The sequence below is a fragment of the Malaclemys terrapin genome, chromosome 8, assembly GCF_027887155.1.
Source record: "Malaclemys terrapin pileata isolate rMalTer1 chromosome 8, rMalTer1.hap1, whole genome shotgun sequence".
Lineage (NCBI taxonomy): Eukaryota > Metazoa > Chordata > Testudines > Emydidae > Malaclemys > Malaclemys terrapin.
Window position 1 is genome coordinate 74,694,733 of NC_071512.1, and position 25,244 is coordinate 74,719,976.

The 25,244-nt window shown below is 38.6% G+C and overlaps 1 protein-coding gene across 5 annotated transcripts in view; it reads right to left on the minus strand.

The window, feature by feature from the left end:
* The window catches only part of PTBP2 (polypyrimidine tract binding protein 2), an 85,585-nt gene that overhangs the window by 27,901 nt on the left and 32,440 nt on the right, over positions 1 to 25,244 (minus strand). For all 5 annotated transcript variants that reach the window (XM_054036495.1, XM_054036494.1, XM_054036493.1 and 2 more), the window contains 4 exons: positions 15,909 to 16,081; positions 15,233 to 15,376; positions 11,113 to 11,277; positions 10,922 to 11,032 (listed from right to left, as the gene is read on the minus strand). In XM_054036495.1, the coding sequence (XP_053892470.1) occupies positions 10,922 to 11,032; positions 11,113 to 11,277; positions 15,233 to 15,376; positions 15,909 to 16,081 (593 nt within the window). The remainder of the gene's footprint in view (positions 1 to 10,921; positions 11,033 to 11,112; positions 11,278 to 15,232; positions 15,377 to 15,908; positions 16,082 to 25,244) is intronic.

Sequence of the window (25,244 nt, forward strand, 5' to 3'; positions counted from 1 at the left end):
TATAGTGAGCTAGGAGCTCACATTTGTTACTGGCTTGGTGTAATCTAATTATAGAACATACAACCAGTTTGGGGTGTCTGCCCTCGTTTTCTGACAGTCTGCCTTGAGATAGTAATTCACAGTGGTGAGCCGCTTCAGACAACGTGACAGGTTTAGTTCATAAATAGGTATATGAATGACCATATAGCAGCCCTGCAAATGTCCAATATTGAGACAGCACTGAGGAACGCTACTGACTTTGCTTGTGCTCTCATCAAATGAGCTTGCACCCTCTGAGGAGGCATAGCCAAAGTTTTTTTATAGGCAGCCTTGATACGGGATGTTATCCATTTAGAGATTGTCTGTGAAGGGACCACTTCGTATGACACAAACAGGTGAGGAGAATCAAGAAATGGTTTAGTCCTGTCCAGATAGAAGGCTAGACATCACCTGACATCTAATGTATGGAGATGAATGCAGCTTTGGAAAGGACACAGGTAAATATACTGCCTGGTTCAAATGAAACTGAGAAACCACTTTAGACAAAAATTTCAGGTGTGGTAGTAAATCACTTTGTCCTTAGAGAATTGTGTATAAGGAGGCCATCAGTGCCTGCAACCCTCCTTGTGGATGTTATCACTACCACCAACCAGTCTTTGGTGATAAATGCTTGAAATTCCTCCCTCGAGGCTTCAGGGGATACATCAGGTCCATACATTTAGCGTTCTTATCCTTAGGAGTTGACTTACATCTGCTCTGTCAGGCTCTATTGTTCACAGCAGTTACGACCAGGATATCTGGGGCTGGATGTAAGTAAAACCCTCAAAATCGCTGTACTGGAATGAAGTAGCATTTCTCCATGTGCTTCGCAATAGGCAGTACTGAAGCTGGATTGCTTCAGAGAACTTAGCAGGCTCTCAGAGCTCATCATTAATAGGGAGGACGACTAACAGGGGAAGGCAGCTGCAAGATATCCAACAATTTATCGGTATTCTCCTGCAGGAACTCTGCTTGAATACCCAGAGAAGCAGCCATGAACTACAAAAGATCCTGGTATGCCTTGAAATACTCAAATACCAAAGGAGCGGAAGAGCCAGGCACAAAGGAATCATCCGGGGATGAAGATAAAATGGTTAACTGTGCCAGATCCTACTTCAGGACTGATGAGACCTGGATGCGACAACTCTGGATGCTCTGCAAGGGAAAGATTCACTGGTGCCTGGGCTTGTGGCAGATCAACTGTCACCACCACAGACCTGGCCAGTGATTTCACCTTTAAGTGAGATGTAGATTGGAACCTCTGTGATCGAGAAGCAGGGGTCGGAACCAGAGTCAACAGTACAGGATCTCCATCCTCCCTGCATGGTATCAGGGAGTGGTTGACGGTTCCTGCTCTTTCCTGCATGTCAGCATTCACACTGTACCAGGCTGCGTCTCTTCTGGAAAGACAAGACACCATGCAACTTGGAACAACCTTAATCAGTCTCATGCGACCTTCTTCTCGCCACACTCAATGGGGAAGGACTCCTCCGTCTCTTTGGAGAGGTACCAGCTCCAGAGCAGGAAGTGGTAAAACTCTCAGAACCTGAGGGCGACCTCTGATCTAACACAAAGTCCAACGCTGCACTGCCTGTTCGAGCAGGTGCTGCTTTAGACAAAGTTCCCGTGCCACCTGAGTCCATCGTGTGAATGATTTGCAAATCGAACACCGATCCTTGATGTGGGCTTCCCCTAAGCACAGCAAATACTGTATGTGGGGATTGTTGTTGGGAATTGCCCCCTCACATGATGGGCAGTGTTTAAAGCCTGGTGAGGACATCACCAGAGAAATGCCGTATATACTCGATCATAAGCCAGTTAGTTTATAAGCCGACCCCCCCCCCAAGATGGAGGAGTAAAAATGGAATTTTTTTTATGACCCATTCATAAGCCGACTTTATAAATCAGAGGTTGGCAAACTTTGGCTCCCGGGCCATCAGGATAAGCCTCTGGCGGGCCGAGCCGGTTTGTTCACCTCGAGCGTCCGCAGGCACGGAGAAAACCTAAGTAAACAAAGTGTCCCGGCCCGCCAGCAGCTTACCCTGACGGGCTTGGACAGCAACTGGTGGGAAAATTTTCAGGGGGAGGGGGGAAGAGAGAGAGAAGCTGGGGTCAAGGGAGTAATCCCTGTGAACCCCCCCCACATGACTCCCGCCTTAGCCCATCCCCTCTCCCCATCCCATCCCTTTCCACCTTAGCTGGGGCGGGCCAGGGGAGGATGTCTCTGGCCTGGCCAGAGCTGCTTCGGCAGGCTGGGCGGCGCGGCCGCAGCTTGCTCCGGTTGGCCGGGCCGGGCGGCACAGCTACAGCCTGCTCTGGCAGGCTGGGCCAGGCGGCATGGCTGCAGCCTGCCAGCCCCTGAGCTGCAGCTGCTTCGGAGGCTGGGGGGAGAGCAGAGTGGCCAGAAGCAGAGAGACTCTGGCCCCTTCTGATTCTGCTAGCTGTGCTGCCTCTCCTTGCCCCTTCTGTTGGGGGCTGTGTCCTACCTCTCCCTCTCTATACCAATTCATAAGCCGACCCCCTTCTCTGATACCTCTCTATACCTATTCATAAGCCGACCCCCTTCCCTTTTTACTAAAAAAATTCGGCTTATGAACGAGTATATACGGTACTTAAACTAAAGCTAACTAAAACTAACACTATATCAAGGGTGCTAATTAACTGTATACTGCTGGAAAGGTCACTAAGAAATAGAGAGGTTGTGAAGTTAGGAACCACACACAGCTCCAACTCCGGCCATGAGCAGTAAGAAGGAACTGAGGGGGGTTGGGGTGGTGCCGCCGCCTCATACAGCCAGAGGGGAGCTCTGGTTACAAGAGACAAGCGCCGCTCCTCTACAGGTATGACTAGGCAAAATTCTCCAGCTCACACATGCTGGGGGTGCACACATCTAAGTGGAATACATGGCTGTATCAACTCAAAGAATTGTGTATTTTTCTAATTCCAAATGGAGTTGATGCATGTATCAGGCCCTTTTAGAGGTTTCTAAAATACTGAACATCTATATATGAATTTTCAAATTTTATTTTTGTTTAAAGAAAGTCACATCAGTGTTATTTTTCATGTTAGTGGTTCTTAATAAGAACTATTTTTCTGTACTTCCCAGCAACAAATCTTATGACTAAATAAGCTCTAATTAAAGAGCTTAATACAGGAGAGTAATAGTTGAGGTTTTCACAGCTGATTAAGTTTTATTATTTGTTTGGAAAAAATTGTGCTCATATTAAACCAATATATGATTAATAAGTGATTCTATTAAATACAAATTATAGAATCATAGACTTTAAGGTCAGAAGGGACCATTATGAACGTCTAGTCCGACCTCCTGCACAATGCAAGCCATGGAATCTCATCCACCCACTCCCATAACAAACCCTTAACCTATGTCTGAGCCACTGAAGTCCTCAAATCATGGTTTAAAGACTTCAAGGTGCAGAAAATCCTCCAGCAAGTAACCAGTGCCTGACGCTGCAGAGGAAGGCGAAACCCCCCCCGGGGCCTCTGCCAATATGCCCTGGAGGAAAATTCCTTCCTGACCCCAAATATAGCGATCAGCTAAAGCCTGAGGATGTGGGCAAGACTCACCAGCCAGACACCCAGGAAAGAATTCTCTGTAGTAACTCAGATCCCTCCCCATCTAACATCCCATCACAGGCCATTGGGCATATTTACCGCTAATAGTCAAAGATCAATTAATTGCCAAAATTAGGCTATCCCATCATACCATCCCCTCCATAAACTTATCAAGCTTAGTTTTGAAGACAGATATGTCTTTTGCCTCCACTGCTCCCCTTGGAAGGCTGTTCCAGAACTTCACTCCTCTGATGGTTAGAAACCTTCGTCTAATTTCAAGTCTAAACTTCCTGATGGCCAGTTTATATCCATTTGTTCTTGTGTCCACATTGGTTCTTAGCTTAAATAATTCCTCCCCCTCCCTGGTATTTATCCCTCTGACATATTTATAGAGAGCAATCGTATCTCCCCATAGCCTTCTTTTGGTTAGGCTAAACAAGCCAAGCTCTTTGAGTCTCCTTTCATAAGACAGGTTTTCCATTCCTCGGATCATCCTAGTAGCCCTTCTCTGTTCCTGTTCCAGTTTGAATTCATCCTTCTTCAACATGGGAGACCAGAACTGCACACAGTATTCCAGATAAGGTCTCACTAGTGCCTTTGTATAACGGTACTAACACCTCCTTATCTCTACTGGAAATACCTTGCCTGATGCATCCCAAGACCACATTAGCTTTTTTCATGGCCATATCACATTGGCAACTCATAGTCATCCTGTGATCAACCAATACTATGAGGTCCTTCTCCTCCTCTGTTACTTTCAACTGATGCGTCCCCAGTTTATAATAAAAATTCTTGTTATTAATCCCTAAATGCATGCCCTTGCACTTTTCACTATTAAATTTCATCCTATTACTTTATCTCCAGTTTACAAGGTCACCCAGATCTTCCTGTATGATATCCCAGTCCTTCTCTGTATTGGCAATACCTCCCAGCTTTGTGTCATCCACAAACTTTATTAGCACATTCCCACTTTTTGTGCCAAGGTCAGTAATAAAAAGATTAAATAAGATTGGTCCCAAAACCGATCCCTGAGGAACTCCGCTAGTAACCTCCCTCCAGCCTGACAGTTCATTTTTAGTATGACCCGTTGTAGTCTCCCCTTTAACCAGTTCCTTATCCACCTTTGAATTTTCATATTGATCCCCATCTTTTCCAATTTAGCTAATAATTCCCCATGTGGAACCGTATCAAATGCCTTACTGAAATTGAGGTAAACTAAATCCACTGCGTTTCCTTTGTCTAAAAAAATCTGTTACCTTCTCAAAGAAGATCAGGTTGGTTTGGCACGATCTACCTTTTGTAAAACCATGTTGTTTTTTGTCCCAATTACCATTGACCTCAATGTCCTTAACTACTTTCTCCTTCAATTTTTTTTTCCAAGACCCTGCATATTACAGATGTCAAACTAAGAGGCCTATAGTTACCCGGATCACATTTTTCCCTTTCTTAAAAATAGGAACTATGTTAGCAATTCTCCAGTCCTATGGTACAACCCCTGAGTTTACAGATTCATTAAAAATTCTTGCTAATTGGCTTGCAATTTCATGTGCCAGTTCCTTTAAAATTCTTGAAGATTATCTGAGTCCCCCGATTTAGTTACATTAAGCTGTTCAAGTCTGGCTTCTACCTTGGATGTGGTAATATCTACCTCCATATCCTCACTCCCATTTGTCATCCTACCATTATCCCAAAACTCCTCATTAGCCTCATTAAAGACTGAAGCAAAGTATGTGTTTAGATTTTGGGCCATGCCTAGATTATCCTTAACCTCCACTCCATCCTCAGTGTTTAGCAGCCTCACTGCTTCTTTCTTTGTTTTCTTCTTATTTATATGGATAGAGAACCTTTTACTATTGGTTTTAATTTCCTTTTCATGACTTTTAGCCTTTCTCACTTTATCCCTACATGTTCTGACCTCAATAAGGTACTTTTCCTTCCTGATCCCTCCCATTTTCCACTTCTTGTAAGCTTTCTGCTTTTTCTTAATCACCTCTCTGAGATGCTTGCTCATCCAGCTTGGTCTACAACTCCTGCCTATGAATTTTTTCCCCTTTCTTGGGATTCAGGCTTCGGATAGTTTCTGCAACTTTGATTTGAAGTAATTTCAGGCCTCCTCCGCCTTTAGATCCACAAGTCCTTCAGTCCAATCCACTTCCCTAACTTTCCTTAATTTTTTAAAGTTAGCCCTTTTGAAATCAAAAACCCTAGTCACAGATCTATTTTTGTTTATCCTTCCATTTAGTTTGAACTGAATTAGCGCATGATCGCTCGAACCAAGGGTTGTCCTCTACAATAATTTCTTCTGTGAGGTCCTCACTACTCACCAAATACAAATACAGAAGGCCACATTCAAATACTATGTTGAAATCTACGTCACATGATAGTCCAGTTGACTGATGCCCATTTCCTTAATTACACTTAATTTTTTAGGAAATTCTTTGCAAGTTTCATTTTTTATAACTAGTTGAAACAATTATGCATTGAAATTTTCCTAAAAGCAAAGAATGAGATCATTTCAAATTCTCATTTAGATTCATAGCACAATGGATATTAACAATGAAAAATTACTCACCTGGAATTCTTCTTTTTTGAAACTATTATTTCACAGAATTCTTACTCTTGGGTCTTCTGCTCCCAGCACAAGACAGGGCAGAATTTCCCAAAGTTCAAAGCTTTTGAGTGCTCAAAGGCTGCAGTAGTAGCAGCAGGACTATCCATCTAAGCCCTTCTCACTGATCATGGTCCAACAAACTGCCATTACCTCATTTCCTAGAATCTTCTAGTCAGCTCTCTAATTGTGGAGGATAAATCAAGACCTCTCAAACTAGTCACAGGTGTAAAAAATTAACCACCAAAAAAAAAAAAAAAAAAAAAAAAAAAAAAAGGCTAAAAAATGTGCTTAGGGAAAAAAAAAAAACAATTAGACAGACAGACACATTCTCTTCCTCGCTCGCTCTCCTTTAGAAAGGCATTATCCCATAGGATTCTCACTCTGACTCAATGGATGTCTCAAAATAAAAGAAGTAATACTATAACAGGCACCGCACAAAAATAGACAAATGACCAATATTCTAACTTTCAAAAATTCGCCAATTCAAATATGAGATGCCTGAAGAGAAACAAAACTAATAGAGGGCGAGAGAGTTTGGTCATTGGCTCAACAGCACTGAGGGACAGAAACTCCATCCACTGTAGTTCAATCTAGGCAACAACGTTTTGTATGATGGTTGCTGCCATGTGGCTGCTTTGCATATGTCAAATTAAAGACAGACTCAGGCTGGCATCAGAAACTGCCTTGCCTCACATTATACAAACTGTGCAAGGGGTAGGCTGCAGGCCTGCCCGGTGTCGTTTGAGCACTGGCCTGCTAAACCTAGGGTTGTGAGTTCAATCCTTGAGGGGGCCACTTAGGAATCTGGGGCAAAATCAGTACTTAGTCCTCCTAGTGAAGGCAGGGAGCTGGACTCGATGACCTTTCAAGGTCCCTTCCAGTTCTAGGAGATAGGATAGCAATAGGAAATACAGTCTGCCAGCCATTTAGATATGGAACCTATGATAGAAATTTTGTCTGCTACACGTAGAATCCCAAAAGCCTTCTAATGTGACTTGTGGAGAAAGACCTCACTAAAACAGACATGCAAATACAGAAAAAGTTCCAGGAGAATGATTGGCTTAACAGGGAGGAATTCAGTTACCATCTTTGGAAGAAATATTTGATGAATTAGCAAGACCAAACTGTATCTCTTGATATTTGGTATAAGATAGATCCAGTCATTACAGCTGAAAGCTCACCCACTTAGCAAGCTAATGCCACTGCCACCAGAAAGTTATCTTCCACATAAAAAATAAAAATCTTGAGCTCACAGGCAGAGAAATAGCTAATGATAGCTGATTTTGAGCTATGTCCCACAGTAACAGGCCACAAAATGGGGGAGGGGGAAAGGGAGGAGTGTCAAATGTGTGAAGCTTCATCTTAATCTGATGACTATGGGTTGCAGATAGATTTACATTCAACTGGTTTACAATGGGCAGAAAGAATCATCAAATTAAGAGAAATGCAATTAGACTTTAATTCAGAAAGACAAAGGTAGTCAGGCATGTATAGAGGGCACTTAAAAGCATCCATCTGTGCTTGTTTGTATTTTCAACTTAGAACTGTAATTCCATCTGTCACCACCTGAAAGCGTAAGAACAACTTGAAGCACATAACTCAAGAACACTGAATCTCAGGAGTTCCTTCTTGCCAGGAGTGAGGCAAAGAGAACAAGATGACCCCTTGCAGCAGACATGAAAACTGTAACTGCTTGGGGCAGTATGGAGCACCTTCAAGAATACTGAAACCTTATCTCTTCTGAGGTTGGCCAGAATCTTTGCAAGTACTGATGGAGAGCAGAGGTACTGATGGATAAGCATATAGAACCCTTCACATTCACAGTATGGAGACAGGATCCTGACAAATATGGTCATCTCCTGGTATCATATGGAGAAATCCTTGATCCAGGGACCACTTGTAGCATATGTTCTTCTCCAGGAAAATGGGAACTCCCAAGACAAAGCCTGCTTTTGCATCTACTATGCTTCCTGACACAAGAGCTGAAATCCAGAGGTCCCTGCTTGCTTATACAGAAATAATAGCCTATTTAAAAAAAGATCACCTTTAGGATTCTGAATGTCTGAAAATCCTTAGTCCATTCCAGGATGACTACATCTCTTACACATTATAAAATTACATTAGTTAAAACTGGAAATCTAGTCCTAGCAGAAGAAGATCCATAGCCTATCATTAGGGAGGAGTTGCCCTGAAGTTATCATTCAGATGGGATGGGAAAGTCCCTCTGGAACTTGCTTCCACTACGATTTAGGTTTTAATGAGGTTATCTATATGGAGATATGTCACATGTACTATGCATACAGTTAGGGATAACCATAACACTCACAAGTATAGTTCAAAATGACCAGCTATGACAAATCTTCTTCCTAGACGTATGATGTCCTCAAATGGTCTCTGAGGGACACCTTGGGACTTAAGAATTCAGATAGGGATGCCAGAACCATGGTGTTGACAAACTATTTTGGGGGCTCCTACATGGCAGTATCCTTGAATTAGCCCATCATCCAGAAGGGGAGACACATGCACTCCAGCCTGGCTCCAGGTAGGCCCCGACTACTGTCATTAAAATATGGAATACTCATACAAGTCTCAATGTCAATACAGAGAACTGGCAATGCTGTTCCTCTATAAATCTTAGGTTATGTCTACACTGCAATCAGATACCCACAGTTGGCCCGTGCCAGCTGACTCGTGCTCAAGCTAAGACATTTGGGCATAGACATTTGGGCTTGGCTGGAGCCCAAGCTCTGGGATCCTCCCCCACTCACAAGGTTTCAGAGCCCAGGCTACCTCCTGAGCCCAAACATCTACAATGCAATTAAGCAGCCCCTTAGCCCAAGTCAGCTGGCATGGGCCAGCCTTCTGTGTCTAACTGCAATGTAGACGTCCCCTAAGACAATGTTTGTGACTGAAATGTATCACTTTGTGCATGTTAGCATCTGAAAGGCATCTGAAAGGTCCAGAAGCCTTCCTCTAAAACAGACATGATAGCCCAGAGTACACCAGAGTCTTGTCTCAGTGTTTTTTCACTTCACTTCAGTTGCAGATATCATGATCCAATCCAGAGGTGGTGACAAAAACATAGATCAGCATGTCCAGAATCTATTCCAAGAGGAAATGACATTTTCATGGAAAACAAGTGATAGAGGAATGTATTTTTCACTATTTATGCTATCTGAATGAGTGAAGTTCCATAGGGCCAGAGGCTTCATAGCACACATTCTTGTCAATACCTCACTATTTTCTTCACAACACTCAGATAAATACCATCTCTTCCAAGTACTTACATCACTTGAGTTTTTCAAATTGCTCTTTAAAGTTCCTTACTAAGTCTTCAATTTCTGTTAAGGTCACATTTTCATTTCCTTTGAAGTGTGCCACTGGAAAATTAATTTCCCATTATCTTCTATAGTAAGAATGATGGAAAAATCATTTAACAACTTCACTATCTCATCATGCTTTTCAACTGACCCCCAGGCAGCCCACTAGTTTTTTAGAAGGCCTCGTCACACAATCTTCTTACTTCTAATGTACTTCAAATGTATTTAAATAAGGGCAAGTCATTTCTTGTTCTCTTTTGTCTCCTTTCCAGTCAATTTTCAATTTAGCTGGCACAGTCTGTGATGCTCAAGACAGATTTTGGCTTTTTAAAGGATTTTTTTTTAACCCAATACTTTAACACTAAAAACTGTACTCATTCATTTTACTTACACAGTGTGGTCCTGATCTGTGATTGGGCCCTATAGGTGCTACCACAACACACAAAACAACAATTATTAGGGTATACATTATCTCTGTATGAAAAAGATTACTCTCTTTAAAAAGCAGGGGAAGAGTTTAGGACATTACTAAGATTAGCAATGTCTTATACTAACACATTTTTCAAATATCTTTTGTAAGCCACACAGGATAAATATGTAATTAAAGAATCAGGGTTAGCTTAAGTTTGGTTAAGGAATACACGTTCAGTAAAGAAAGGCCCTGACTAGCAAGTTGAAGGCAGGGCTTGAAAATACTAAATTATAAGGCCAGAAGGAATGATGTAGAGAGGATGTCTGGTTCAAAGAATAACTAATAAGATATGGGGAAGTTTCTAAAAAGAAGGCCTCTGACGTTTAGGGGGGGACTGCGGATGGTTTTAAATCAGACAAAAGGAGTCTGTCTTAAAAGAAGCCAGCATAAGCCTTCCCACCCTGCATACCGGTGTTAAAGCCTACATAAATGGAGATGCAATGGAAAAACTGCTCGTCAGCAAGAAGGAGGGGAGGAAAGGACTTGGGAAGAAAGGAAGTTGTAAATCTTATGTGGATTAAGACTAGAACTAAGGATGAATTGTCTCAAACTGTTTTTTTTATCTGAAGTTAGCAATTGGCAATGACTTTACATGATTGATGAAGGGTATAAAAAAATAAACTCTTAAAGGGTTCATTGCTAAATACCATGTTGGAATCAATATGGATGTAAGCATCCTGGGGTTTAGCCTATTTGTAAATATCTTACTCAAATGCTTATAAATGTTTTGTTATTGTTTGGATGTAGTAAACCGCTTATTATTTATGCGTTTTAGGCAAGTTTAGAGCAATTGTATAAATACCATTTGGCGTTCAGATTTAATAAAGGAATGTATGGTTAAATCAGTGTCATAGTAATACCCTGCACAAATAATAATAATTCCATCACCACAGGTTATCACTATCCCAAAAGTAATTTTATACTTACCAATTTTGCTTGCTGTGCATTTACTGGATCACCATATTGCAGTAAAGCTTGAAACTGGTTATTCTTTGTGAATGTGATTATCTTCAACACAGCACCAAATTTAGAGAATATCTGTCAAAAATAACAAGACTATATGTATAGAAATGTATTACAAATCATATAAACTAAAGTTACATAGACAACTGGCTTACTTGGTGAAGAACATCCAGGGTTACAGGGTAGTACATGTTGTCAATAATTATTCTAAGTACTGGACTCTGAGCTGGAGTCACGGCACTCTCACTAACAGTAGTTCCACTAATGGGAGTATTTGTTGTCTGTACTGCTGTCACTGCCTGAAGAACAGCTTGAGCCCGCTAAATAAAAAGAAAAAATATGTATTATAAACAAAGTATTTCAAGAAAAAAGGTTCAGAAGCGTATAGATATATTCATATTGTTACTACCAATGTATATTCAGTTACCTTTGGCACAATAAAATTCACCTCTTTAAAAATATACCTACTGACGTAACAATAGAATGATAAACATTTTAGATATTCCTTCAGTGGTATGGCAGCAAAACTAAACTATCTACTAGATCTAGACAATAAAGTGCAATGCCAAATTAGGGTAGTATAATGGAAACCACCATAATCTACTACCAGGGGAGAAGACAGTAGCCCTGAAAATAATGATTGGTTCTTACTGAACAACAGGAAGTGGCTTCAAATGAAGCCAGTATCTGGCCTTTCTAGCAGCAAGTATGGTGCTCTACTAATAGGACAAAAGTGAGCTTTTGGGGGATTTCATAAGAATATTTCCATATTTACAATGAGGAGTAAAACAACAACAAAAAACAAAACTACAGAATCATAATGTGATATACTGAATAACTGAAGTTTTTTTTTTAAATATTTCCAATATTCATATTAGAGTTAATCAAAACAATAGTGAAATATTAAGCAAAAGGTTCTGATAGGAAAAGATAATGCAAGTATGATACTTCAAAAATATTCCAATTTGTGGTTTTAATGAAATAATACACAGTAACTGAACAAAGTCAGAATGAAGTGGTCACAGATAAGCAAACTACAGTTTGTATTATCCATCCTCTTTAAAAACAAAAATCCCAAGAGTTTCTTAAAGCAACAAGCACAGTTTTAAAAATTCTTACGATAATCACATAGTAACAACACATGAGCACACATCTACATAACTACTTCTATTGCCAATTGATCAAATTTTAAAAGGGTTAGATGATTTTCTGAGGAAAAAATGCATAAAAGATGGTTTTCATTTCATATGTTTTATTATAGTACCTTTAAGAAGTAAAACAATACACAACAGAAAAGACAAAAGTGTGCATGCCAGGAAAAAAAAAAAAAATCAATCAATCATCGACATATGAATGCATACTGCATATTCTAAGGGTATTACCAGAGACAATACACAACTGCAGATCCCACAACTTACATGATATTCCTCACACTGAAACGAATTAAGGAATAAGGAAAGTAAGAAAAAAAGACCTGGTGAACACTACTTGGGAAAAGAAAGTTTACTGTATCATGTCAAGTATTAGTTAATGCTACTCTGACAAAAATATTTTGAAGACAATGTTAATTTCCTTTTAAAAACACACGAAATACATCACTTTTAACCCACTCAAACATTTGGTTGAGTTACTTCATTCTTCTATTTTTTAAATAAATAGTAATGTGTCAATTAAAATGTATGTCTTAGAGTAATCTGGGAAAAAGTTTTTGCAAGTTCTGGTCCTTAGGTTGTACAACAAACTCTTACACACACAAGTGAGCTCAATCAGGACTATTCAAGTAAGTAAGGATTGGTCTGATCTGGCTTTCTACATCATAGCCTGAAAACACTCTTTCTTCAGTGTGCGCTTATTCCTTACATTTAATTACACTAAGGTCAACTGGACTACATACCAGAGCAAGCATGATTGTTGTAATAAGCATTTGCAGGGTAGAGTCTACAGCTTAGAAATTACAAAAACAATGGATTGTTTTGGAGGAGGAAAAAATTCAGTTTAATTTTTAATATTTGTATAGAAACCCTATTTTTGAAGGTGTTTGAGAAAATGTAATGTTGAATAGGCAAAATCAGCTGCATATTTAACTTACGAAGTATTACATAAAATTGATTTTTCAAGTTTCATAATATTCTACCACATTTGACTATTTCACCTTTGATCCTAGGAACGTCATAATACATAAGCTTATAAAAATACAAGTCTATATTAAAACATTTCATTCTGACAAACTGACAATCAAGGAGATTCACAGTTATGGCAGTCATTCTGTTCTTAACTCACCTAGTTGTGCCTAGGTACTGCAGCACACAAGGTAAAAAATGTTTGTTTTAAATCTGAACTTTAATGTTATTTTGTTGTTCTGTTTACATGTCTTTTAGGACAAAATATCTTCACAAAATTATTAAAATGACATGAAACATTCAAATGACTTTTACATCTGTTCTTTTAGTCAGGCATAAACCTATTGTGATTAGACTTTTTCATAAATAACCATATTGCTGACAACCAATCATAGGAATTCATAGAGTCATAAATGCAAATTGTTTTTACTTTCAGAGTTCAAAAACTTGGCTGTTTAAGGTACCCCATCTTTTCAAATTACAGCTCCCTCTCTCATCCCTTTAGCTTAACCATTTGTACTTTTCACCTTTTTCATATTTCATCTTTGCAATGAATCTACTGACCCTCATTTTCTTTGCATTTCTCTGTCTCGAATGTAAGGAAAGGCCCACTTTAAAAATGAAACCGGCTAGCTTTCAAACGTAACCTTCAAATTTTGGTAACAAAATTATGTGGTGAATGCCCCACCAGACCAGACTTAATGGGATATTCTGCACATGACCCGCGAATAACTCCTTTTTAATTTTCCAGCAGGTTACTACACTGTCCAACCCCATCATAGCCAACTGGCTCCTGCTCTGTATATTTCTCCATCATGCTGGTGATGTCACAGAATATTTACAGCATTGTACTGTCAATTAATTTATTATAAATAAAAAATGGTTAAAATAAGGGTGCTTGCAAGACTGAGCCAACTTAGTGCTAAAACAAAGGTGGTAGGGAAGCAAGGATACTGCCAAAAGGCTGACGTTGCCACAGGACCCCAAAGAAAATGAAAGGCAAATACATGACTGATAGTGTTCCTATTGTTTAAAGTTGTACATGAATCCACCACTTATTGGTGGCATGTTTAATCATTCCCTTTACAAACTTCATTCTATTTACCTTTAAGTACCCATTTCTTACAGCTGGCACTTTTTAAACGTACAATCTAAAATATTTCTTTAATGGATAGGAGAATACTCAGAGCTCCAAAAGATCTAGTATGTTTGTAGTGCCAGGCAGGGAAATTAATACTGAACTTAATTTTAGCAGAAAGCAAAAATATCAACCAGAGGGTTCCAGAAAACTTCTCTTAAAAACATAATAAAAAAAATAATTTGCCATTAACACACTATTATACTAGAAATGACTTAAGTATGACAAGAGAGTAATAGAAACTGTAGATTGTCACAACAGACAGCATTAGTCTGATCGAAAAGGGAACACAAGAATGAACATGAATATATTAACATTTGAACAGTGAAGGGTCAATGCTTCTTTTCCCCATTCTTTGTAGGATACAGCAACCTCAAATACTAAGACGACCTTTACCACCCCTGCTATGTTATCGTTGAAACAGTTCCATGTTCTATTAAAAGAAATGTATTACAACTGTTTTGGAAGAATAATCAGTTCTACACACATCCAAGATCAAACAACAAAATTCTCAGTCACTGAATACATTTTTCCCAGGGTGATCATTAATGCATTTTTCTTCAGGAACTGTCCAGTGGGAAGAGCAGACCAAACAAACTGAAGTTATCAATACTATCGAATTTATGATTCAAAACACCAGGAGTAGGACTCTGCATTAGTGATGGGGCAATACCATATGGTACTGAACTCTCAAATGTGCCAGAAGCAAGAAACTTAAAGTTTTAGTCATGTGACTTCTAAACCAAGAGTCAATATTAAGACTTATTTTACGAAAAAAAATCAAATTTAATTAGAAAATTAACCATGAAATACATTAATAAAATTCTAACATGTAATTGCAACATGTACAATTCCAAACTCTATGTCTTTTATAATATCTCAATAAACTGCAGCTATTAGAAATAAAGTTTAGTTTATACAAAAATATATTCATGGCTACATAGTGTATAGTTGAATGTATGCTAAGCTTAATTTGCTACTGTATGCATTCGTTATACTCCATAACAGTAAATATACCTGGTTTAGTGTATTATCAGTCTTTAGCTCTTTATGATTAGAATACTGAATATAGATGGGTTGGTTACGAAGATGAGGTGTCACAGCAGAATAGTAATTAACCATAGTGATAGCTGCTTCTTCTGTTGCCAGCTCCAAAAAAGCCTATAAGAATTAAAAAAAAAAAAAAAGTATTTACACACTATTTACACTTTGTATTGCTAGAATAAAACACATTCACATAATGAAGGGATCGATAAGATTTGTAGTTTTCATGTTTTGCCCCCCAAAAAACCCAAACAAACAAAACTAAGCTCTCTGGAATGGGTCTGTAGTTGGCAAATAAACCCCATATCTTCAAAGACATTTTAAGTCTGCCCAGTTTAGCAAACTGGGGTTTGTGCACATAAAACGATACCTTTGAAGAGGTTGGCCTAACAGTTAGCTTGAAAGCCATATTTTTTGAGTGTCATCTGCTCTGAACTATTAGCCCTTCACTGCTTTCTAATATAAAATAGACTAGAAATAGTATGGAGCACATGAAAGAGGAATGCAAATTGAAAGAATGCAAGGCTTTTCATTTTAATTATTTACCACTACATCTGGATTAATCTCAGTAAGATTTTACCAGTATATTTGGAATTAAAAAATACTTAATCATTGTACTATAAATGGAACTCTGAAACAAGAAGAATACCTGATTTTTTCCTTTTAGCATCAGGATGTTGGTTACCTTACCAAAAGGTAAGCCTAAAGCAATAACTTCTGTTTCTGTCACTTCACCAGGCAATTTCCTAATATGAAGAACACGAGAAGGAGCCCCATCCATTTTATCCTCTGCTTTGAATTTCTTGTTGTCATTACCATTGGCTGAAAGACATTTTTAAACTCCATTTCATATTTACAAGTCAGTAATATTTTAGAAAATATCCACATAAGCAAACTTTTCAAATAAGATGCGCTTTGTACTTGATGCTAAATATTCAAGTCATCATGTGAGCTATGCACCCTTCCATTCATGTCAGCAAAGCCATTTAACATTTACCTACAATTTCTAAAGGAACTAACAAGCAGATGAAAATGTGAAACTGTCAGAGGTCGTATGACCAAGTTTGTGGAGAACAAATGTGATGCCAGAGGACCAAAGACAAACCTATGTAATTGATAAACAAGTCCAGTTAATTTCACTTTGATTGTGAAAAAAAACCTAGAATAAATCGATAGGCAGGCACTTATGTAAAAAAAATCCTCTCAGAGCCCAGCCTGAGTAATAAGAGTTGTTGTTGGAGAATTCCACAAAGGGAAGAGAATGGAGAAGTCCACCATCTTCAACTCTTCAGAGCAGTGAGGGTAGCTCTCAGTCATAACTACAGCATTATATTCATATATTAAAGTCAGAGGGAATCATTAGGCTCTCTAGTCTGCCCCCATGTATAAAATGGCCATAGAATTTCACTCATTTACCCCTGTACTGAGCCCAATAACTCGTATTTGATTAACTCATAAAGGCATCCAGTCTCGATTTAAAAACAACAAAAGCTGGAGAACTCCACACTTTATTTGGTAGTTTGTCCCAATGAATCTCCACTGTTAAAAACGTGTACCTTATTTCTAATTTGTATTTGTATGGCTTTAACTTCCAGCCATTGGTTCTTGTTATGCCTTTCTCTGCTACATTAAAGAACCCTGTAGTGCTTTATAGTCTCCCTGTGAAAATACTTATACACTAATCATAGACTTTAAGGTCAGAAGGGACCACCATGATCATGTAGTCTGACCTCCGGCACAAAAACTTACCCACCTACACCTCATATCACCTCTCATTTTCTTTATGATAAATTAACCAGATTGAGCTTAAGTCTCTCACAGTAAGGCACTTTCCCAGGCCTCAAGTTGTTTCTCTCTCTCTTCTCTGCACACACTTCAATTTTTCAACATCCTTTTTAAAATGTAAACAGCAGAACTGGATGCAGTATTCCAGTAGTGGCACCCCCACTGATGGAGTGGGAAAGGAGAATCCACACAGTAGCAGATGCTTTGCCCCGACCTCTCAGGGTATGTCTACACTGCAAAGAAAATCTTATGCCTGGTCCATACCAGCCGACTCGGGCTCACAGGGCTTGGGCTGTTTCACTGCTGTGGAGACTTCCAAGCTTGGGCTGGCGCACGAACTCTGGAACCCTTCCACCCTTCAACTAGGGCCATGAGCTATTCTGGTGTCTATACAGAGAATTATTCACTAATAGGACAAGCAGTAATACCAGAGCTAAGAAAAAATATTTGTAGGGGTTTCCCCCCCCCCCCAATGAATAAAAATTAAGCTGGCAAAACTCCTGAAATTAAGCAAGTTTAAAAAAAAAATCATGATTACTCTATGAAAATTTAGTGGAAAAGACATTTTCTAATAAAATGCAAAAAAAAAAAAAAAAAAATCAAGTTACATTGTTTCATTTTGACTGATTATGACTATGTACTATTGAGTCCAGTTTCCTGACCGTGTTAACAAAAGCTATTCTGACCCATTGACAGATGGGGTTTATGCATCATGGGTGGACTCTATGCCAGCCCATAAAGAGGTTCTGTCAGTGTGAACAGCAGGGAATTGATGCTATACTTGTTGTAACATGGGTTTCTAAGGGCCCAAAGTCTTTTAAGGAAAGTGTTAAGTACCACTTCACAGATAGTAATTCCAGGGAGCATTATTTGACTTCATATGTGTTATGTGCCAAATTATCATATTTATGCAGAAATATGCAAATTGTTGATCTATATTAATAAAGAGCATTTGTCAAACTTCTGAAAGTTTTAGGAAAATGAAAACTACTGTGGCTCCCTTCAGTCCTACCATATGTTAAAAACATACCCATAACTTAGATTTTTTATTAAATTAAGCTACATCTTAAAATACATCTTTACATGTTTAATTAAAGAAAAAAGTATATTCAATATGGGATGTTAAACGCTTGCATAAAATTATTTATTATTTAAAGTGGAAGAAGATTTTCAAGTTTCCAATAGTTTTACTTACTAGTGATTGTTTTATATTTGTTACATCTAAGTGGAAATTTTTTCTTTATACCTAACAACCCAATGTACTTTTAAATTAGTTAGTGGCAGGATGAAAGAGCTTGTTGTTTAGCAAGCACTCAGATTTTCATACAGTCTTCTCCTTTCTTACATGTTTTAATAAGCAGTAACATTATTAACAATGCTGACATTTAAACTACTATTACTGGCATCTGAGTTAGCACTGATAGAAAAGAATAGGGCAGTTCACACCTCAAAGTTTCATTTCAGGCTCTCTGCAAATTCAGGCAGAGATCCCTGCATTTGTTACAAAAATGTCTCATTTTGAAGGTTTTCTTAGCAACCAGAACAGCCAGAAACTAACTTTATTTGTTTTTAAGGACTATGAAATCTGGGACTGAAAATGAAATATGAGACTTGGGAGTACAATTGAGAGGTCAGTCATGAGGTCAGTCCCTCATCTCCAGCTAGTTCTTCACAAATCTACAAGGGTACATGCAAAACACTTTGGAAACACTGTATTAAAGGAAAAATAATTTTATTTTAACATTGTGTGCATATTTTAATTATTATTTTTTATTGATCTTGTAGAAATGGAAGGGTAAATTTAAGATTAGATTTCAAACCCAATATACAAACTTCTAGCCTTTCAAATGATTGTTTGCTCTCCCCACACTTTGAAGTTGCTTGATATTAGAGTTATATCTAGAGTCCTAAGTATAATAATGAACTTTTGTTCTGGTTATTTTATCTTTGCATAGATACTCTGTGAGAAATTCCAGGCTCCTGATTGTTTAAAATGAAAACATACAGAGATTCCCTTTAACTTGTGGCTCAGAGTGTGAAATGGATGGTTGTCTCCACCTCAGCTCATCAAATGAGGAGAGTGTTGCATGTAACAACAGAAAGCAGTTTACCCAACACCTCATGGAAAAGGATGGAGTTCCAACAGATAAGAAATGCAGTTTCTCAAAAATTCTAATTTCACCTGCTAACAGAAAGCAGCGATGTCTTGCTTCTTCCCGCTCTTTGCCAGCCAGCAGAAACCAATGTGTTTTATATGAGTCATGGATTGAATAACACTGCCCTTTGTACATTTTTACAAAGTATGTATTAAAAAGGGAACTTTCAAAATAAAAATATTGAGTTTGAAAATATGAAATGCATTCCATTTTCAAAATGGTTATTAGAAGCATTTGGCACTGAAGGAAACCTCTCCACCTTACTCTGCATGGTCTCTCACTTACCATTTTAAATGATACTTCTCAACAGGAGATAAAGTTTAATGATATATTGTGGGGCAAAAGGAAATGATGACCCCATTTTAATACATGAAAAAACAGATGTTGTTCAAAGCCGCTGGAAGGGGACCTCAATTATTGTTAGAAAATGTTCAATCATTTTAACAATGGTATACCTACGTAATCAACCACTGAATGGCTGTAGCAATTATGTACTGTGGCTCATCTCAATCACAGACAGATTTAGGAAACAACAGGCCAGCCTAAAAGGTCTTCCCTGATGCAACAGGCTAAGAAGTAAATAGGGGCAAGCCAGGAGAAATGTCAGCGTTTCAATTCTGCCAAAAATTACAATTACAGTATTTGGCACTTTAAATAGTTGACTGCCTACAGGCCTGTATTATCATGAAATCTAACTTTTACCAGATCTGAAAAGCCTAACCAGTTTAACCTCCTCCCCCACTGCTATTTTCTGGACAAGATAAAAATTAATGTTCACAGGGAAAAATATGAGCAACTCACTGTGGAAAAGCATCATCCAAATGATCATTGTTACTAAACTGAATTATTTGTTTAGTATTATCCCTGTTCCCAATTCCAAACAAATCCCATCTTCAAAAGACACATCTACAGGGTGGGATAATTCCAAAGCTCTCTCTAGGTAAAATGTACACAATATTCAGTTACATACCATTTAGTAATCTGTTAGTTAAAAGTAATCTCTACAATAGCCAAAATTATTATCACTTGGAATTTCACTGAAGAACACACACACACACACACACACACACACACCCCTTCTCAAAAGTACTGTCATCACTTTTCCAAATCTATACACAGAACTCCACGATGCTGAATAACCAGCAACAACTTAAGAGACTGATGGGTGTGCTATACATATGCTACTATTTTAACTCTATTAGATGCATAAGTCTCCTTGGGGCTTAATCCCCTCCCAAAGATTAGAAACGTTCTGTTTATTTAGCATAAACTGAGTTCTTGAAGTTGCCTGTTTAAGAATAGTCAGGAACTTTCACTCCTTCAGAAAGGTATTGATAATTCCTATGAAGGGCAAAACAACCACTTACTTTCTTTTAAGCAACCAAAAGGGTCAGGGATCAGATCCAAAGAACAGAGAATCATACACATCCTCAATAAAAGTCATGTTAAATGCAACCAATAGATGACAGATCATCCGGAACATGTGGATCTCAATCATACAGGCTGCACAGACCGTCCTGGAGCCAACTCAGAAGTCAGAGAGGCTTTAGAAAGAAAACAGCTAATCCCAAAGCCCAGAATAATAGCAAGCAATGAACAATGGGCCAACTTCATATTGGAAATAGCTAAAATTGAAAAAAGAACCCAAAAAATTACTAGCATGAACTGTCACATTTCCTTTTTTGTTGAAGAATTTAAAAAATCCAATTTTGTAAGTGTTCTGGGGTCAGAGCAATCTATGTTAGACAAAAATGTACTCCATCAGTAAAACTTTCTTATGGCAACTTAATTTAACGTTGCTGTGAAAAACTGAGATGTAATTGAAGATTTAATCTGAAAATTAAATTTAAAAAATTAGACATCTCCTTGCTATGTTGTGATACAAATGACCCACTGTAACAAACATTTTCTCTTTCTTCCTCCTACAGTGAATGCCCTGCAGTTCCCTTACCCATATTTGCTCAGCCTCCATTACCTAGGTCTATAGCAACTTCTGTGTAGTTTTGGCAAGGTTTATGCCCTGGAAGAATACCTATCTATTAAAAAAACTTTACTTTCACCTATTGTTTCTCTTGAGGAGTTACAATTTACCATCTCAATCTTAACTATAATTCTCTTGTACATATGCACAAATATAACAGTTGATATTAGTTCATCGGTTAAAATCTGATAATTACAACTGGTGAACTCAAATAACCTCAATTTCTTCTAATTGACCTCCTCACACAGAAAGGACAAAAGAGTCAAATTTGGGATTTTTTCCCCCTGTATTCAGCAGTCTGAATAAATCAAGATTCACATTTTCAGCTGAATGGAAACATAAAAATTAATTTTGTCAGGCACTACATTACAAACATCTGTATTATACTGGATGCGTAATTAAATGATCCTGTTAAGACTGTAAATTAAATATTCCAGCATATTTCTTAATATGGATAATTAATTTTAATAGGTCTGATAAAGAGCCTGAAACTGGGAATAGGATCTCTCCCACATACAAATAGGTTCCCAGAATGAGGCAACTGTGGAGATAAGTTATTATATTAATACTGCACACGGAAGTCTTCAAAAGATATCCTGAAGAGTTAGCTATTCTTTAGATGAAAACTGCATTTTTTACTGTTTGACATTAAGATATAGAAAAAAGTCACTAGTGAAAATGCATTAAGCATAACTAAAATAACTGACCATGATTAATACTATAACATTTATTACAAGTTTTCAATCTGAAACCAAACAATGCAAATATCTAATAGTTAAATAAAATTAGTGTGACCTACTATACATTGGGGGAGCGTCTTGTTAACCCCCACATTCCCCATCTGTATATAACTGTGATATTGCATATAAAGCATGTCATGTGAGATATCAGGAGAAAGGTTAGAATAGTGTCTTTCAGCAGATCATATCTAAATATGTGTATTGCCAATGCTTTTGAAATTATAAAAATTGTGTCACTAAAATATGCTGTGGGTTTGGGAGGCACCCAGATTGACAAGGGAGGTAACCAACAGCAAGGTAGGTGCTGTTGAACAGACATCACCAGCCATTGTCCAGCAAGGGAGCTACAATGCAATGACTCACCTGCATGAGGCCACACCAGGAGAATTGCTCAACCTTGCCTAGAGACTCAGCAATGCCCATGAGACATGCCTGTACTTGTGTTCTACAAGCACATGGACTAAGGGTATAAAACAGAAGACAGTGGCCACATGCTTGGCCTCCCCTGCCCCCACCTATGCTGCAAGCAACAAGGACACTGAGAAGACTTAAGACTCCAACAGAGGAGACTGGCCCAGGTTTCAAGGGTGAAATCTGTGTACTATGAACTATAATATCCAGTGGGGTGAGAAAAACTGCTTATTCTAGATGTTGCCCAATCTAATAGAATTGAGAGTTTAGACTGCGTGCTTATATATTTTATTTTATTTTGGTAACTAACTCTGACTTTTTGTCTCTCACTTAAAATCTATCGTTTGTAGTCAATAAGCTTATTTTACTGTTTATCTTTACCAGTGAGTTTGCCTGAAGTGTGTGGCAAATGTTCTCAGGTTTGCAAAGGCTGGTATATATATCCACTTTCCACTGATGAAGTGGTGAACCAATTAATAAATTTGTACTGCTCATCTTGAGCAATGCAAGAGGATATATTCCCGAGGCAGTGCTAGGAGCTGGGGGGATTTGGCTGGTGCCTTTCTCTGTGTGATTCATGAGTGGCTTAGGGAGGATTCATGTAACCTAGCTGGGGTTGGGGGGCTCTACATGCAGTTGTGCTGAGTGATCATAGCGTCTGGAGGGGCTTGCTGCTTGTCACTAGCAAGGCATTGAGACACAGCCCAGACTCGAAAGAGTTAAGGGGGCACAGCAGTCCCACGGTCCCTGGGTGCACCTCGGGGATCCTGTCATAATTAGTTTGTATCTAGAAGAGATACATGGACCTGACGTTTTAAGTGTCACATCCAAGACACTTATCATACTTAGAGCAATGTTTCCCAACTGGTGTGCTGAGGCACACTGGTGTGCCGTCACATCCGAACAGATGTTCTGCGGAATTTTTTGAAAAACTGCAAGTGAGAACAAAGGGGGGGGGGAGGGGAAGCTGCCTCACTGCCCCAGCTCCTCCAGGGGCAGAGCAATCAGAGCTCAATCTCCCTCTCTTCCCCCCTCCCCTCCTGTGTGAGCAACAGGTCGCCTCCTCTGCCCCTCCCCTATCCACTGTCAGCCGCCAGCCAGAATGAGGATGAGCCCCTGGAGCTCAAGGTGTGCAATGGCAGAGAAAAGGTTGGGAAGCACTGACTTAGAGGAAACGGAAAAGGAGCTGAGACTGCAAGTTTAAATTTCAAAAAGAAATAATTTTTGATTGCTAACTTGAGCTAGTGAACAGATTTACTTTTAACTTTCCTGAAAATTCTATCTTAAGTCTAGGAAGAGGTGTTAACACCAAGCTCAGTAGTGAAATACCGAACATACAAGAAAATGGATTTATCCTCCTCTACCATTTCAAATCTCATTGCAGACTTCATTATGGAGTCACTACAGTCACCTCTTTAATGTACACACACACTTTTTAGAGCAACTTGGCATTTCAGGTTGCCACATTTTGGGGAAAACGTTAGGGACACTTAGTCATGGTCACACAAACACTTCATGTAAATCAGTCCATTAAATAATGTGTATATTTACCAATATTGTGCATATAACTATAAATTTCACCTTAAAAAATGTATATAGATTTAGCACTGCTACAAGTTTCCAGCCCTGGTAAATGAAGTTCTCCGCTTATCTATAGCGCAGTGGCAGGGTAAGCGTCTCATATACATTGCCCTGCTAACATGCCTCAATCTGATCTGGAGCTACTTTCTTTACAGGTAAATAGCTGCCCCTGCAGTTCCTGGCTTATCTGAATCTGTCAGTAAAAAGCACGATGTTGAGTTTATGATTTAGGAGTTGGAACACAGAGTCACACAACATCCATTATACGTTAACTTTCAGTCCCTACAGAGCCACGCTGGATTCAAACTGGTGATCTTCACAGACCATTAGCAATATGTCAAGGCATCCACTTGTAATCACAACAGAGCTATATAACTACTGTACCAACAACTGGGAATTTTGTTTAAAAAGACTATTTTTTACAGTTATAGTTTTACCTTTCACCCAGATTTTTGAATAAAAGATGCTGTCTAAAGTTAAATTGCCAGCAGCAACTGTGAAATAAGGAAGGTCCAGTATGTCTGAAGAATAATTTTAATTCTAACTTTTAAGATCAGCTTTGCACTGGAGTTATTTTTGAAAATTTCAAGCTACTTTATGAGACTTTTAAGCTACCTTTTTGTTTTGTAGAATGACTGTCTGCCCATTTATTTCCAAAATAAAATAAACTAATTGTGGGACTTTCCAAGCAACATTTACTGTAATGGGAAAGCTCTTCATTTGCATAAAGTTGACCCAATCAATCCTCACTGGGTGATGTCAGTGAATTCAGAGTGACAGTGCCACATTCTGACTTGCCAAAGAACTTCTAAGGATAGGTTTCTGTGAGGAGGAGCCAGCCAGGTTGTCATCTTTAAGACCTGGAAGAAAAGGAGACTATATTGCTTCTGGCTATATGATGCCAGTCCATGCTGGCCAAGAAGACCTATGTTTTCTACATTCCCTGCCTGGCAACCAACCAAGGGGCAGGAGTCCAATAACTTGTAAAAATCTAAGACTTGATAGCCACGAGGAATCAGCTTCTAATATTTCCCATCAACATTAACAAGCTGTGTTGAAAATGTTACCAGCTAATCATTATTAGCTTTCTGAAGATGCATGAAACCATAACAATGTAAATCATCTTCTATAAGTTTCACACATGTTTTGATTTTATTTTTTCCAGCAGGACAACACTCCTAGGTGGTCTGGTGTTCTCTCCTTATTAGGCACAGTTAAGTAAGAGTGAGTGTGATTATTTGTAAACCCACATAGGGGCAACTCCTAAAGTCAGCCACAGAAACAAAAATTAAATTAATTACCTTTTCTAATTAAAAAAAAAAAAAAAAAAA